We start from the raw sequence: 12,940 nt of genomic DNA, 5'->3' as shown, positions 1-12,940 counted from the left end.
TCTTATATTCCAAATCCTACTCTTAAAAAACGAGGGGCCTGAGCCTCAAAGGTTGTCGGCTGCCTGGAGCCTACCAGAGGGCAGTTAGGACTCTGAATTTAAAGGTCGTGGGCAGAGGCCGTCCTGTGGCACCAGCTGATTCCAGAGGTCCACCACCTCTGCAACTCAGTTTCCTCCTCTGTAAGGTGGGGACAAAACTTTTCACAAGATGGTTGTGAAATGAAAACGTTAAGTGCTTTTTCTAAAGCCCTTTCTGTGAAGTGCACTCCAAATGTACGAAGTTTCAACGTCTACGAATTTTTATCAAAGGCAAGTGCCTTAGACACATAAAGCTCATGGCTTTAAAATACCTGACCTGCTAATTGAAGCAAAACCCATAACGATTTTTGCTGGCAATTAGGTCAACTTGAAATAGGCTTCCTAAGAACTACTTATTAGCATGTGGGTCATCCCTCTACTTCAGGATGAGAAAATAGGTTAAATGTCCATGCTCCACCACAGTGTAGGTTCAAGGACAGAGACTGGGCGTGGCCACCTCCACCAGTCTAGTGTCAAGCTTCAGTCAAGAATAAGGTGTTTAGGGCCTCTGTGTACCTGAACCAATCCACTCGACAAGCATGTCCGGTCCCAGGCACCACACTGGAGGTGACAAAAATCGTGAGTGGCTGGAGTCCACATCACCCGGGGAAGGAAGAGTCCACTTGGTGATGCAGGGCCTCAGGAGCGGCCTGAGGTGCAGGCAGATGGGGAAAGTGCACTAGAGGCCAGGCCATTCTCTTTCTTAAACTCAGAGGGAGGTCTGCTGTCTTATTTTTTAAAGAATACTCAAAGCTTTCTTAATAATGATCACTAAAGTTTATTTCAGGGATCCCTAATTAACATTTTATTCCATCTAGTGCAAAAGAATATTAAGAAAAACTGAGAACATGTACCCACTTTGAGTGATACATAGCAACCAATGTTCCAGTAGGCTGAGTGGAGCTACACCCTCAAAGTCAGATCCAGAGGGGCTGTGCCATGGAACACGGCATTGGGGTCTGCTCGGCTCCTCCCATACAGGCACCAGCAACAGGAAGAGGGGATCAGAGAGGCTGTTAGCTGGGTTCACACAAAACTATTTAAAATTCATGAGTCTTTTGTGTACACTGCAAAACGTGTGATGGAATCAGGGGGCACCAAGACTCGCTATTCCAGAAATGCTTCAGGGTTTGAGAGATCAAACCAGGATTCAAAGCGGTGAGCCGTGATAGGGCTCCTTGAGAGCAGGAAAAACAAAGACCATACACACATAGATAATATCCCCAAAGCAGCATTTATTTACCCACTGAATTCCAAAACATTTAATTTAGAAGTCTGGCATTTCATAATTACCCATCTTGATCGACATGGGCTGACACACATGGCGCTGTCAGGATACACAAGGACAATAGCCAAATAGTTACAAAAAAATAAATCCATGATTCTTAAACAGTCGCAACCAAAAAAAAAAAAAAGGTACAGGTATCAAAACTTTAGATGCATTGCATTGAAAAGAAGGTTTGTGCACATCATAATTTAAAGAGGCAAACAAGGCGCTACTGAAACCTCACGTTAAAGTTTATTATTAAGCTGATGGAAAGGAGCAAGTGGTCTCTCATATCAGCTTCCCTTAACAGTTTTCCATTAGCTAAGAAAGAGGTGGGGGGGTGAATTCACTTTTGCATGCACAGATGTACTGCTTTAACAAAACACTAGCAGCTGGTTTTAAGTGGACCATTTAAATACCAACTGTAGCCTGTGTGGTTAATTCTCCTAACTTCCCCGAGGCTTTCGCCTGCACTTCACCTAGATCAGCAGGCATAGGAAAATGCCTCCTTCAGAATGCACCTGTCTGCACAATTCAGAAAGGGAGCCCCTGTGGGCTCAAAGCAACCATCAGTCCAGCAATGCCCATAAATTTATCTGGAACTGCTTCCCGGGGGCAGAGAGCAGATCTGAGTAGCTGTGCTGCCATACAGATAGGTTTAGCACTAGATACTTAGTGACTGTGGTGAGGAAGGACCGGTGGTGATGGGGTCGGGGCGGGGGTGGGCCGAGGCGCTCAGTTGCCTTCTCCGGCTTCCTCGTCCTGCTGGTCGCTCGTCCAGAGGGTGAGGTTGTCTCGCAGCAGCTGCATGATGAGCGTGGAGTCCTTATAGGAATCCTCGTTTAGTGTGTCCAGCTCAGCTATGGCGTCATCGAAGGCTTGTTTGGCTAAGAGGCAGGCCTGCTCGGGCGCATTCTGGATCTCGTAGTAGAACACGGAGAAGTTGAGGGCCAGGCCCAGCCGGATGGGGTGTGTTGGCTGCATGTGCTCCTTGCTGATTTCGAAGGCTTCCTTGTAGGCTGCCTCTGAAGCTTCGACCACACTGTTTTTCTTCTCGCCAGAAGCCACCTCTGCCAGGTAGCGGTAGTAGTCGCCCTTCATCTTCAGGTAGAAGACCTTGCTCTCATACTGGAAGTCATTGCAGTTCTTGATGAGGAACTTGTCCAGCAGGGCCAGCACGTCATTGCACACTGTTTCCAGCTCCTTCTCAATCTTCTCCCGGTAAGCCTTAACCTTCTCCAGCTTCTTCTCATTCCCGTCAGCCGTGGTTTTCTGCTCGATGCTGCTGATGACCCTCCAGGAAGACCGCCGGGCACCGACCACATTCTTGTAGGCCACGGAGAGGAGGTTTCGGTCTTCATTGGAGAGAGGTTCGTTGAGCTCGGTCACCTGCAACATCCCCAAAAGATAAACACTGAGACCCGAGTCTGAAAACCCTGGAGAGAGATCTTCCCTTCAACCCAGTCAACAACCCTCCTCAAAAACAGGATTACGGACAAGCCACTCAAGAAAAACCAACTGGACAAGGATCCTATCTGAAGGGAGACTGCAGTCTAACAGAAGAGATAGATAATAACTCAAAATATTAGTGATAAGGACTCTGAAAAAGTCATAATAATTTAGGCCTTCTAAGATGCCGCCTTCACCTTGGCGGAGGTGTGGGGATAAAGATGTTGATGGAAGGTTGTGAGGTGCTGGTGCACAAGGAGGTGGTGGGGAAAAGCCCTGAGGCTCAGCTATTCTGCGTAAGATATTCTCACAGTAAAATCATACAATTCCTTTGTCAAATGTCCAAAGGTTATCACAGACTGGAAGTCTACTTCCAGCTTTCTATTCTAGAAAGAACCAATCACACCTCCCTCAAACACTTATTAACAAAGAAGAGTTTCCCAGATGAGCTCAAACACCACACAGATCTAGTGGCCAGAGTTTCACCCTGGTTACACGTGGAACCCACTGGTAAACCCAGCCCTCCCCCAACCCAAAACAGATGCATTAGTGACAATAAGGTGTCCCCAGCCTCTGCTGAAAGGAGGCATAACTACTCAGCAGCAAGCTTTACTCTGACCTACCTGACAGGAAACCCTGACTGCCCATCAAGGATGGAAGCACCAATTATTTTAAGTGGAAACGTTAAATTTCAAATTCTTCATGACGCCAACGGCAAGCGAGCCAGCTGTGTCATCAGTAGAAGGAACACTGGACTTTGCTGTGCTGAGCTGTGCCACCAAAAAGTCATGTTGAAGTCATAACCCCTGGTACCCATCAACGTGACCTTATCTGGAAACAGGATCATTGCAGGTGTCATCAAGTCAAGATGAGGTCATACTGCATAAGGTGGATCCTAAATCCAATGACTGGTGTCCTTATAAGAAAAAGGGAGATCTGAAGACGAAAGCCATTGCCATGTGATGATGGAGGCAGAGACTGGAGTGATGTGTCTACAAAGGCCAAGGATTACAAGGATTACCAGGAGCTACCAGAAACGAGGAGGGGCAAGGGAGGATTTTCCCCTAGAGCCTTCAGAGGGAGCACAGCCCTGCCAACACCTCAATCTCAGACTCTAGCCTTCCAAACTGTGATAAAATACATTTCTCTTGTTGTAAGCCATCCAGTTTGTAGTGGCTTTGTTTGGTGGTCCTAGGAAATTAATACAGACTTAGAATCAGAAAACTCTGGGCCGCAGCAAAGCCACTAACACACTAAATTGGCCTGTATCTTCTATAAAGTGGGGGGATTCCTCAACTATGTTACCTACTGGGAAAGGTCTTTAATTTTAAAAACAGAAAAAGAAAAAAGAAGAGCACTTAGAAAACCACAAAACTCAACAAAAAGGCATTACTTAAATCAAACTATAAGGACAGAACTTGCTCCAATGGAAGGGAAAAGCCAAGTGTGATGGAGAAACTTATTAACAACATAATAAAACAGACATGCTTACCATGGATTAAGAAGACTGAGCAGTAGAGAATCAGAAGTTTAAAAAAAATGAATTAAAAAGGATGATAGGTCTATTTGAAAAATTAGTAGTTCAAGAACATAAGCAACAAATGTAATCATTAAACGTGTAAAATTAGAAAACTTGTGCCAAGTTCTTAAAAGTGAAACACGCAACTGTCTACCACCACCTCCCTCCTCAACAAATCCCAGACAAAATAAAAATACCAGCTCCCTCTTCTAACTTCCCCATTTCCCTGTCCCCAGAACCCCTACTCTTCTGCTGCAAATCGTTAGCCAGGGATGGCCTCTCCCTCTTTGCCTAGTCAATCAACCCAACCCACTTCCTCCTTCAGTGTGGTCTTCAGCTACAAGCCGCCCCTGACATTCCCCAGGAGGGCTGCCTGCAAGCCCGGCTCCTCATTCCTCCCCACAAAGACAGGAATGGTCTCCACGCTGGTCTGGGGCAATCCCCTCCTCTCTACTAATCCACAATCCATGCTCCCCTCAAGACCTGTAACCCCACTAGTTTTCTCCTTCAGGGAGTGCCTTTAAACACACTTGCTTACTAAAAGTATAAAGAGACATTGTAGATATTTTTCTGATAATTTGGCCTTTTAAGGAAGCAACCCTTATAAATCAAAATTCCATCTCGAATACTAAGACAAATCTCAGAATGCTTGAATCCTTTAGCATGACACTTTTCTAGGCCAATATTCAGTAAGACAAAACATGAGGCAAGAAAAGAATTTGAAAAGCTCCTCAGATCTTCCAATAAGTAAATCCAACTAAGGCCACTTGATGTTAAAATGCAAATGACATCCATAAGGAGCCACTATATACTTCATCCTGCGACCAGTAAAGCTGCTTTTGTTGGACTACTGCAAAGACACCTCAAAGTATGTCCCCAGAGCACATCATTAAAATTGAGTGCATATCTGAAATATTTATATACCACACAGTGTTTGCACAAGGGGTGGTATCATTACTCAAAAAAAATCTTAAGGGCTTCCCTGGTGGCACAGTGGTTGAGAGTCCGCCTGCCGATGCAGGGGACACGGGTTCGTGCCCCGGTCCGGGAAGATCCCACATGCCGCGGAGCGGCTGGGCCCGTGAGCCATGGCCGCTGAGCCTGCGCGTCCGTCCGGAGCCTGTGCTCCGCAACGGGAGAAGCCACAACAGTGAGAGGCCCGCATACCGCAAAAAAAAAAAAAAAAAAAAATCTTAAGACATCTAGAGTTTAGCCTGAGCTAGCTGTGTGACATTCAACAGAACACAGCTTTTCTGGGCATCAAAAGTCAAATAAGGGGGACTAGCCCAAACAGTCTCCAAGGACTTCTTCAGCTCTGAAATCCTAGGATTCCATTTTTCCTGAGCAACTATAACAGGTGTGGTAAGGCCTGAGGTCAATACTATTGAATAGCAACATAAATGTGGGTGTATCTGTGGGTTCCAGGAATCTGAGGATCCCTGCTCCATCAGGAATAAAATGCCAAAAAAGGCTCCTGGACAATATGTATGACACCTTCACAAGACAAATCAGTGACTAGGAGTGTCAGTGTTTATGCAACGATCACCTGGTGGCCTGCCAGTCTGAATGAATCACTATCGGCATCAGCTGAGTGTGACTAACGGCTACACAGGCATTGTTCTCAGAACCCCAGCCAGGGCCTAACTAGGAAATAACTGGATACGTTTAAATATAATACTCCTGGATTACAGCTCGGTTAACAAAAGGAAACTTATGGGAGGAAGACAGTTTTATTACTTGATCGGATAACTAAAGAAAATTGGGAGTTTTCCCCAGATTGGAAAATTACGGACTGAAGTAAAATCAGATGGCCTATTAAAACAAGATTTACAGCCAGTCTTGGCTGGTGATACTTACTGCAAATAACCTTCGCTAATGTTAGTTAGCACGAGTTCCCAACACTTCAAATTCCAAAATACGGGAGCCAGGAGACTTCAAGAGAAGTCTCGTCACCCACTGAGAGGCGCAGACACTGGGAAGCAAACGGTGTAGGGAAAGGAAAGCAGGAACGGGTCCCAACCACCCTAAGACTAAACCAGCGGGATGGCCATCTGCAGAGTCTACGGAGATGATTTACTGCATCTCAACAATCACAAGTTTCTAAATGGTTTCTAATAAGGAACAAAGACTAGACACGGATTTCTCGAGATAGAAGAGACCCAGACAAAGGTTCTCAACCTTCTTCCTGCTCCAACTCCAGTTTCAACACTCTCGTTTCCGTCGCACACCAGGTGCGCCCAGTGCGGCCACCCCAGACATTATATCTTCACGTGGCTATACCAGCTGCAAGGGGTTCCACCACCTCTGCTTGCAGCCACCCTGCTGTCTTGTTCTCCTGTCCACCTCCCCACCCCAGGTAATCCTACTTACAGGCTTCCTGAAAACCTTAAATTGATGGACCCTTCCCATTCAGGAAGGCTCTCCTCTCATCTCCTTTGGGGACTGGACTCCCTGCCAGCCATTCTGCTCATGTACGTCCTCACCACGCAGCCTTTGGCTGCACCAACTCCTTTCACCCATTTTCTCTGCTCTGGACTACACAGCATTTCTGAAAGTCACGAACAACCTGGTCAGCTACGAATTCATTTATCTTCCTATGACACCACTGGCTTACTCAAAAATCCCTAAGGGCCTCCTCCCACTAACTCACAAGGCAATAAACTATGTGTTTGTGAGTAAAAATAGACCCGCTGCCAAAAACAGCCCACGGACTATTTGGGAAAACTTAAAGTTCTCAATCTGGGAAACATCCAACCTCAGAAGGAACACTGAGCAAACAAAAAAACATCACCCCTGAGCTGCCAAGCCACACTGCTCAAGTTGGGGTTGATGCGACTCCTCCTGAACAGCACTCTCATCCTTCACAGCTACACACACACAGCACAGCCACCACCCCGAACTTTATAGCTACCCACACCCACATGCTACCAGCAAGCTTGCTTTTGATATAAGAGCTTATAACAGAAAAAAACAATCCTCATGATTATGTAAACATAACCACATCATAAAATCTTTAAGCTTCTTTGGCAGAACCCTGTATATATTAAAAAAAAAGAAAAGAAAAGAAAAGTGAGCTTGAGGGATGAAAGCTTTTTTGGCTGATTGTTTCCCAAGTTAATGCCCCGAAAGTGAGGATTCTGCCTGTACCTCAGCTGGCAAAGCACCTGCCATTGGTCACCACTTGCCCAAGCCTGGAAAGACTGCCCTCTGTCTAAACCAGGGCGAGGCTGCAGTTCTGCAAGGCTGGGAGAGGGGCCAGCTTCAAGCTCAGAGCAGGTGAGTTCAGGTTATGAATATTCACTGTAAGCTTAACATTAGTCAAAATAGCTCGCTTTGCACTGTTAAGAGACCACCTTTGTCTTGCTCTGAACATAAGTAAACATTTTCACAGGTCTTGGCAGGCATTATACATAGCCCCATCTGAACAGCGTCACTCTACCCTACTGCCCCTGAGGCACCAGGACCGAAGGCTTCAGAAGCTGTGCCAGTTCTGATCACAGGGAAGTGCCAACACCCACCACCAAGGAGGGGATGCCACTGCGGCGAGGAGTGGGAGGGGCAGCCTCAACCTGGACACTTGGGAGCATCTCACCAACAACCTAGACACTGAAATTTGGGGGCCTCTAGGCTTACAAAATATACTAAAAGCAATATGGAAAAACAATTTCCTAAAACACCACAACTATAATGTAACATAGTCTTGCACTTCTCAATTCATAGCAGGAACTCAAATTCAATTAATACTTTGCTTCTTAAGCAAAAAAACTGGTCTTCAAGAGAACAGCACAATCCAGATGAGTCTGCCTTTCATGCTCCCCTGCTGCAGCTAAGAACCGTAAGTGGTAGATTCTGTTTTTAATCAAACTTGGCAAAAATGACTTACATCTAATAGAGGGAATTATTTGTTCAGTAAGCCCACTTATGTTAACGGCTTGGAACTTAGTCACCAATGATGACAATGGCTAATAGACCAGAAAGTATACTAGAAAGAAATATGATTCCTTAGCCTCATGGGGCATTGTCACAGTGGTTAAAGTGATAGCTCTAAATTTGAGAGTTCAAATCTTCCCTTTACAGCTCAACCTTGAGAAAATTAATCTCTTCAAATCTCATTTGTAAAATGGAGTTAATAACAGGATCCATCCAGAGTTGTTCACAAGATTAAATGAAAATGTACACATGGAATAAAAGCTACCATTTACTAACTGCCTAATAGGTAAGATGATAAATTTCATAAACTTGATGAATTGTAACATGGAAAACACATCTGGGGTATCCCCTCCCAAACCGTTTTTCTGGAAAAGTGTGACACTGCAGTCTACCACTAATATTAAATTCCAGACAGTGATGAGAAAATACATTTTTGGTTTCCTTAAGGAAGTAGTGAGGTCCTTGACTGTGGGAGCTCTTCCGGGGATAATGCAGCAACCCCAAATTCAGATGGGGACAACTCCCACGTCAGTGCAGCAAAGCTATGTGAACTGTTCACCAACTGAAGTGTCTTTCAACTGAGGATATTGCAAGAATAATGCAGAGACTTCTTCCTTCCTCAGTCAATACGTGACAAAGCGATACTTACATGGGAAACACGACTTGCTATTTTACATAGATTTCAAACGGTCCTACCAATGTGGCTTTAAGATGTCACACTAACCACAATTCTGGTACACCTCAAAATCATCCCTAGTTTCAATAACTGCAACACGGGTTAGGTCTCACCCTGGGCCACTCAGCTGTGCTCTCCTTTTACATACCACCTGCTCACTTCTCCACTTCCCAGGATCTCACAGCTGTTGGAATAACAGCCTCTGGCCACTGGTTGGACCTCTTCCCCTCCGACCCATTTCCTTAAGCTGCAGCTTTGTTGCCTGCACTTAAGATTGCTACAGATATTCTTCAAGTCCTTCAGACATATTTCTCCCCGTCCTTTGTCAACTTTGTAATCAATGTTAAAACACACCATGCCATCCCAAACAATTTTGACATTTTAAAACTTCATGATTGCCCCTATGTTTTAATATAAAAGATGACCAAGGGCAATAAGTGACATGACTAAATTATGTCTGTCCATGAATATTCACTAGAAATCTATCTGGTTAGTTACCCTCTTTCCTTAGAATCACTTAGTATTATGCACAAGTATTTTATGGGTTTATCTCGTAGTTCTCATAAGATGGTACTGTACTCATTTTATAGAGGTTATGAATTGTATAAGGGCATTCCAAGCCTGGTCTAGAAAGGACTTGGGTTCGAGAATCTTTCACAGTGTTTCTTTCTAGTTAAGGGACAAGGTACGAGATGGGGGAGAGCTGGAAGAAACGTCTTTACTTCACTTCAAAAACATTTCTTGCCTCTTCAAATTAGGACGAAAGGCAGGGAACTGCAGTTCTCAACTGATGTGAGCCAACACCTTTGTTTCCAACATGCGTGATTTCTTAAAGCCTTACTGACAGCATCCTCCAGGTGACGCTGGTAGCATACGGGACATCAATCATTACAGGCAGGCAATATTATTAGCTACCACTTAAATTATAAAGGAAACAGAAAACAAGTTAGAAGAATGAAAGCTGAAAGCCCACTTGATAGTAGCACCAATATTACACCTTACACACTTCAGAGGACCAGAAGACAAGAGATGTGAGCTTCAAGGTCACAGAGTGGTGGCATCAGAACATCCCCTCACTCAGGTGCGGTAGAGAAGCCTACTTACCTGCCCTGAAGAAAACCCACACAAGCCCAGAGGGTTATCAGAATTCCAGCTCTTTCCAAAAGCTATATTTTAGGTCTATGATATTAATGAAATGAGACTGAGTCTTCTCAATAACATTAAGAATTTAACATACAAACATCAACTTAACAGGTAAAACATGAGAAACAGTTTTCCACTGACCCTTGCCAAGTCCTTTCCAATAAATATATTCCATTAATTTAGATGACCAAAAAAAAAATTATTTAATAGAAGAAACAGGCATACTGACCAAAAAAGTTCTTATTTTTTAATAGGAGTTGCCTTGAGGGAATGTTTATCACAATTCTGAAATGACATAATTAGAGTATGCACTGAATTTTCAATGGCCTATCCAACCCATCAATCATCTCAGATACAGATATTACATATTCCCAATACATGAAAGGGTCCATTAGTTTGCAAAATCCTACCTTAATGTCTCAGAGAAAATCTGTGTACACAAGTAGGTAGCTGCAGGAAAGCATCTTTCAAGCCTGCTTTCGAAGACCAGAAAACCAATTATTTTCTCTCCACAAACTGTATTCCATTCGGCTACATCTCTGCATTCTTTCCTTACTTCCAATTTCAAGTTGCCTCGGGTTTCCTATAGCTCCAGAACTACATTCTAGTCATTTTCCCTTAGCCTCAATTCACTTTGCTTCCAGCGCCATCCCTTCTTTATTCCCCAAAAGGCTCCTAAAACTGCGGCCTTCAAAGTGCCACTTGCAGGATAGGCGAGGGCCTCGCTAAAATGTCCAGAAAGCGGCCTCAACCGCACAATCCCAGTTCCACTCGGTGACTGGGGAGAAGAGGCGCACTTAAGTGTCACTTGCTGTGTGGACAGAAGTGGCTTTATCCCAAAGAAGATTAAGCTCAGGACCCCTTCCAAGGAAATGCACTCAGTCAGTCCTGTTTCTGTGAAATTTGCTAAACTCATATACCCTACTTTTTTTTTCTTATAAGACCCCCAGAATTACACAGACTTCAGGTCCCAAACCTAAATCGTCCCTGGTCTGGATGAAAAGCTCCTACCTGGCCCACAACACCATGATCAACTCCGCATCACCAATGAATCAACAAATGGGTGGTGGTGGTTTCCAAACACCTGGTGCAACGTGTGACGTGAACGACATGGAAAAGATAACACTTCTTACCTGGATAATCCTAAACACGGACCTCAACAACATGTTTCATATATTAATATCAAAAGCTTTAAAAGGAATTTTTCACATGACTCTGAAATTTTACGGAGCCTCGATATTTGTAGTTTTTTCTTTAGGAAATCCCCTCCCAAGGCCCTAAGAAGGGCAAATGAGCTATATAACCCAGGGCAGTAATTCTTCAACTTAAACCCAATAGCACTTGCCATGAGGGCTGGTTCAAGTGCAGATCTGAGTCCCACCCCTGCGAGTTTCTGAGTCTGTAGGTCTAGGGTGGGGCCCCGGCGGATCCTCCCACGTCTCAGGAGGTTGTGCACTGGGTGAACATGGCACGTTGGCGGCCACAGCTGTGGCTCTACCCCTCTGTGACCTTGACGCAGAGATAAGTAATGTTTGTTAAGAGAAAACGTGAACTACTGTGAGGAGACAGGGACAGTGGGAGGGTCACCAGAACTCTAGGTCTCAGACACGCAGGTGGTATCTAATCCACCGCATTGGCCAGGGTGTGGCCGGCCGCGACTCCTTCCCCGGAAATGGAGCTGCAGACGAGTCTCCAGGGGTCTCGGGAAGGCAAAGGCACAAGGGCTCGCCTCCCCCAGGCGTCAGGACCCGTTTTAGTCTCCGGGCAGATGGGCGCAACATCCAACCTGGGAGGGGCCCCCAGGCCCGCCGCGCTCCCGCCCGCGTCCTCGTCGGACTTCAGGATGGGGGGGTCTCCGCACACAAAGCGGACCCCGGGCGCGGGAGAATGGAACCAGAACGATGCCGGCGATCAGAGCAAAAGCGGATCGACATTACACCGAGTTCAGGTCGTGGCAGAGGAAACCAGGAGAGACAGGGCGCCACTCACTAGGTGATTCTTTATTACAAGTTGGGGTGTGTGGAGGAAGGCGAGAAGGGGTGACCCAGCCTGGCAGAACGGTCCAGGAGGAGAAATGCGGCTCCCTCACCCTCCCTCGAGCACCCTCCCCCACCCGCGGCTCCGAGCTGGGATGCCGCGACCCCCGCCCACCCGCGGGGTCCCCGCCGCGCCCCCTCCCTGGACACCCCCCAGGCCCGGCCGCAGGAAATGGCGGGGCGCGCGGCGGGCGCGGGAAGAGCAGGCTGAGAGCGGGCGGCCGCGCCCAGTGGGGCGGCGGGGTTGCCCCTGGCCCAGAGGGGGCCGCCGCCCGGCTGCCCACCCCTCCCCTGCGCCGGGCCCCCGGCCGGCCGCCCGGGCTCCCGACGCGCTCACCGCCTTCATGGCGGAGGCCATGTCGTCGTAGCGCTCCGCCTGCTCGGCCAGCCGCGCCCGCTGAAGGAGCTGCTCGCGGTCCCCCATGTCGCTGAGCCCTGCCTCGCCTCGCGCCCCGCTCCGCTAGCTCGCCCGCTCGTCTTCTCCGGTTGCAGGGGAGGCCGCCGCCGCGCACGCGCACTGGCTCGCCGGCCGGCCGAGGCTGCAGGCAGCAGGTAGCGCCGCTCGCCCTCTCGCTGGCTCGCCCAGCGCGCTGTGGCTCGCGCTGCGGACGCCGCCTAGGGAGGACAGGCGGCCGCGCGGGGGGATGGGAGGACGAGAGGACGCCTGCGCAGTGGGAGCTGCCGGGCCGGGCGGCGCGGTGCTGCGCGAGTGGGGGGGGGGAAGGGCGGGCCAGCCCTAACGGTCTATTTCAAGGTGACGTCACCTTCTATAAATAGCTGAGGCCACCGCCCCGCCCCAGAGCCGCGCAGGCGCCTAGCGAGTGCTGCATTTTACCGTCGCA

General features: G+C 47.4%; 1 protein-coding gene across 2 annotated transcripts; it reads right to left on the bottom strand.

Moving 5' to 3' along the window:
* Positions 1 to 1,293: 1,293 nt before the first annotated feature.
* YWHAH (tyrosine 3-monooxygenase/tryptophan 5-monooxygenase activation protein eta) lies at positions 1,294 to 12,707 on the bottom strand. 2 transcript variants are annotated; one of them, XM_089894774.1, is made up of 3 exons: positions 12,436 to 12,538; positions 3,621 to 3,786; positions 1,294 to 2,734 (listed from the first exon to the last, which is right to left on the bottom strand). In XM_089894774.1, exons 2-3 carry the CDS (start codon positions 3,651 to 3,653, stop codon positions 2,081 to 2,083), a joined length of 687 nt encoding a protein of 228 aa, XP_089750900.1. In that variant the 5' UTR covers positions 3,654 to 3,786; positions 12,436 to 12,538; the 3' UTR covers positions 1,294 to 2,080. The 2 variants fall into 2 exon arrangements, with proteins under 2 accessions (XP_089750900.1, XP_022406713.1); XM_022551005.2 differs by lacking the exon at positions 3,621 to 3,786 and having other exon boundaries at positions 12,436 to 12,707.
* Between the last annotated feature and the right edge of the window lie 233 nt (positions 12,708 to 12,940).

Source organism: Delphinapterus leucas, chromosome 14 (assembly GCF_059928025.1).
Source record: "Delphinapterus leucas isolate spDelLeu-1000000601 "Yukka" chromosome 14, BTC_Dleu_Yukka2, whole genome shotgun sequence".
Classification (NCBI taxonomy): domain Eukaryota; kingdom Metazoa; phylum Chordata; class Mammalia; order Artiodactyla; family Monodontidae; genus Delphinapterus; species Delphinapterus leucas.
Note: the sequence above shows the minus strand (reverse complement) of the source record. Positions and strands in the feature narration are given on the sequence as shown.

Excerpts from the sequence above, each read along its gene's own strand:
- YWHAH (XM_022551005.2), bottom strand. The coding sequence starts at position 12,522 with ATGGGGGACCGCGAGCAGCTCCTTCAGCGGGCGCGGCTGGCCGAGCAG. Across the intron at positions 2,735-12,435 it reads TGGCCTCCGCCATGAAGGCG|GTGACCGAGCTCAACGAACC; the intron begins GTGAGCGCGTCG and ends GGGATGTTGCAG.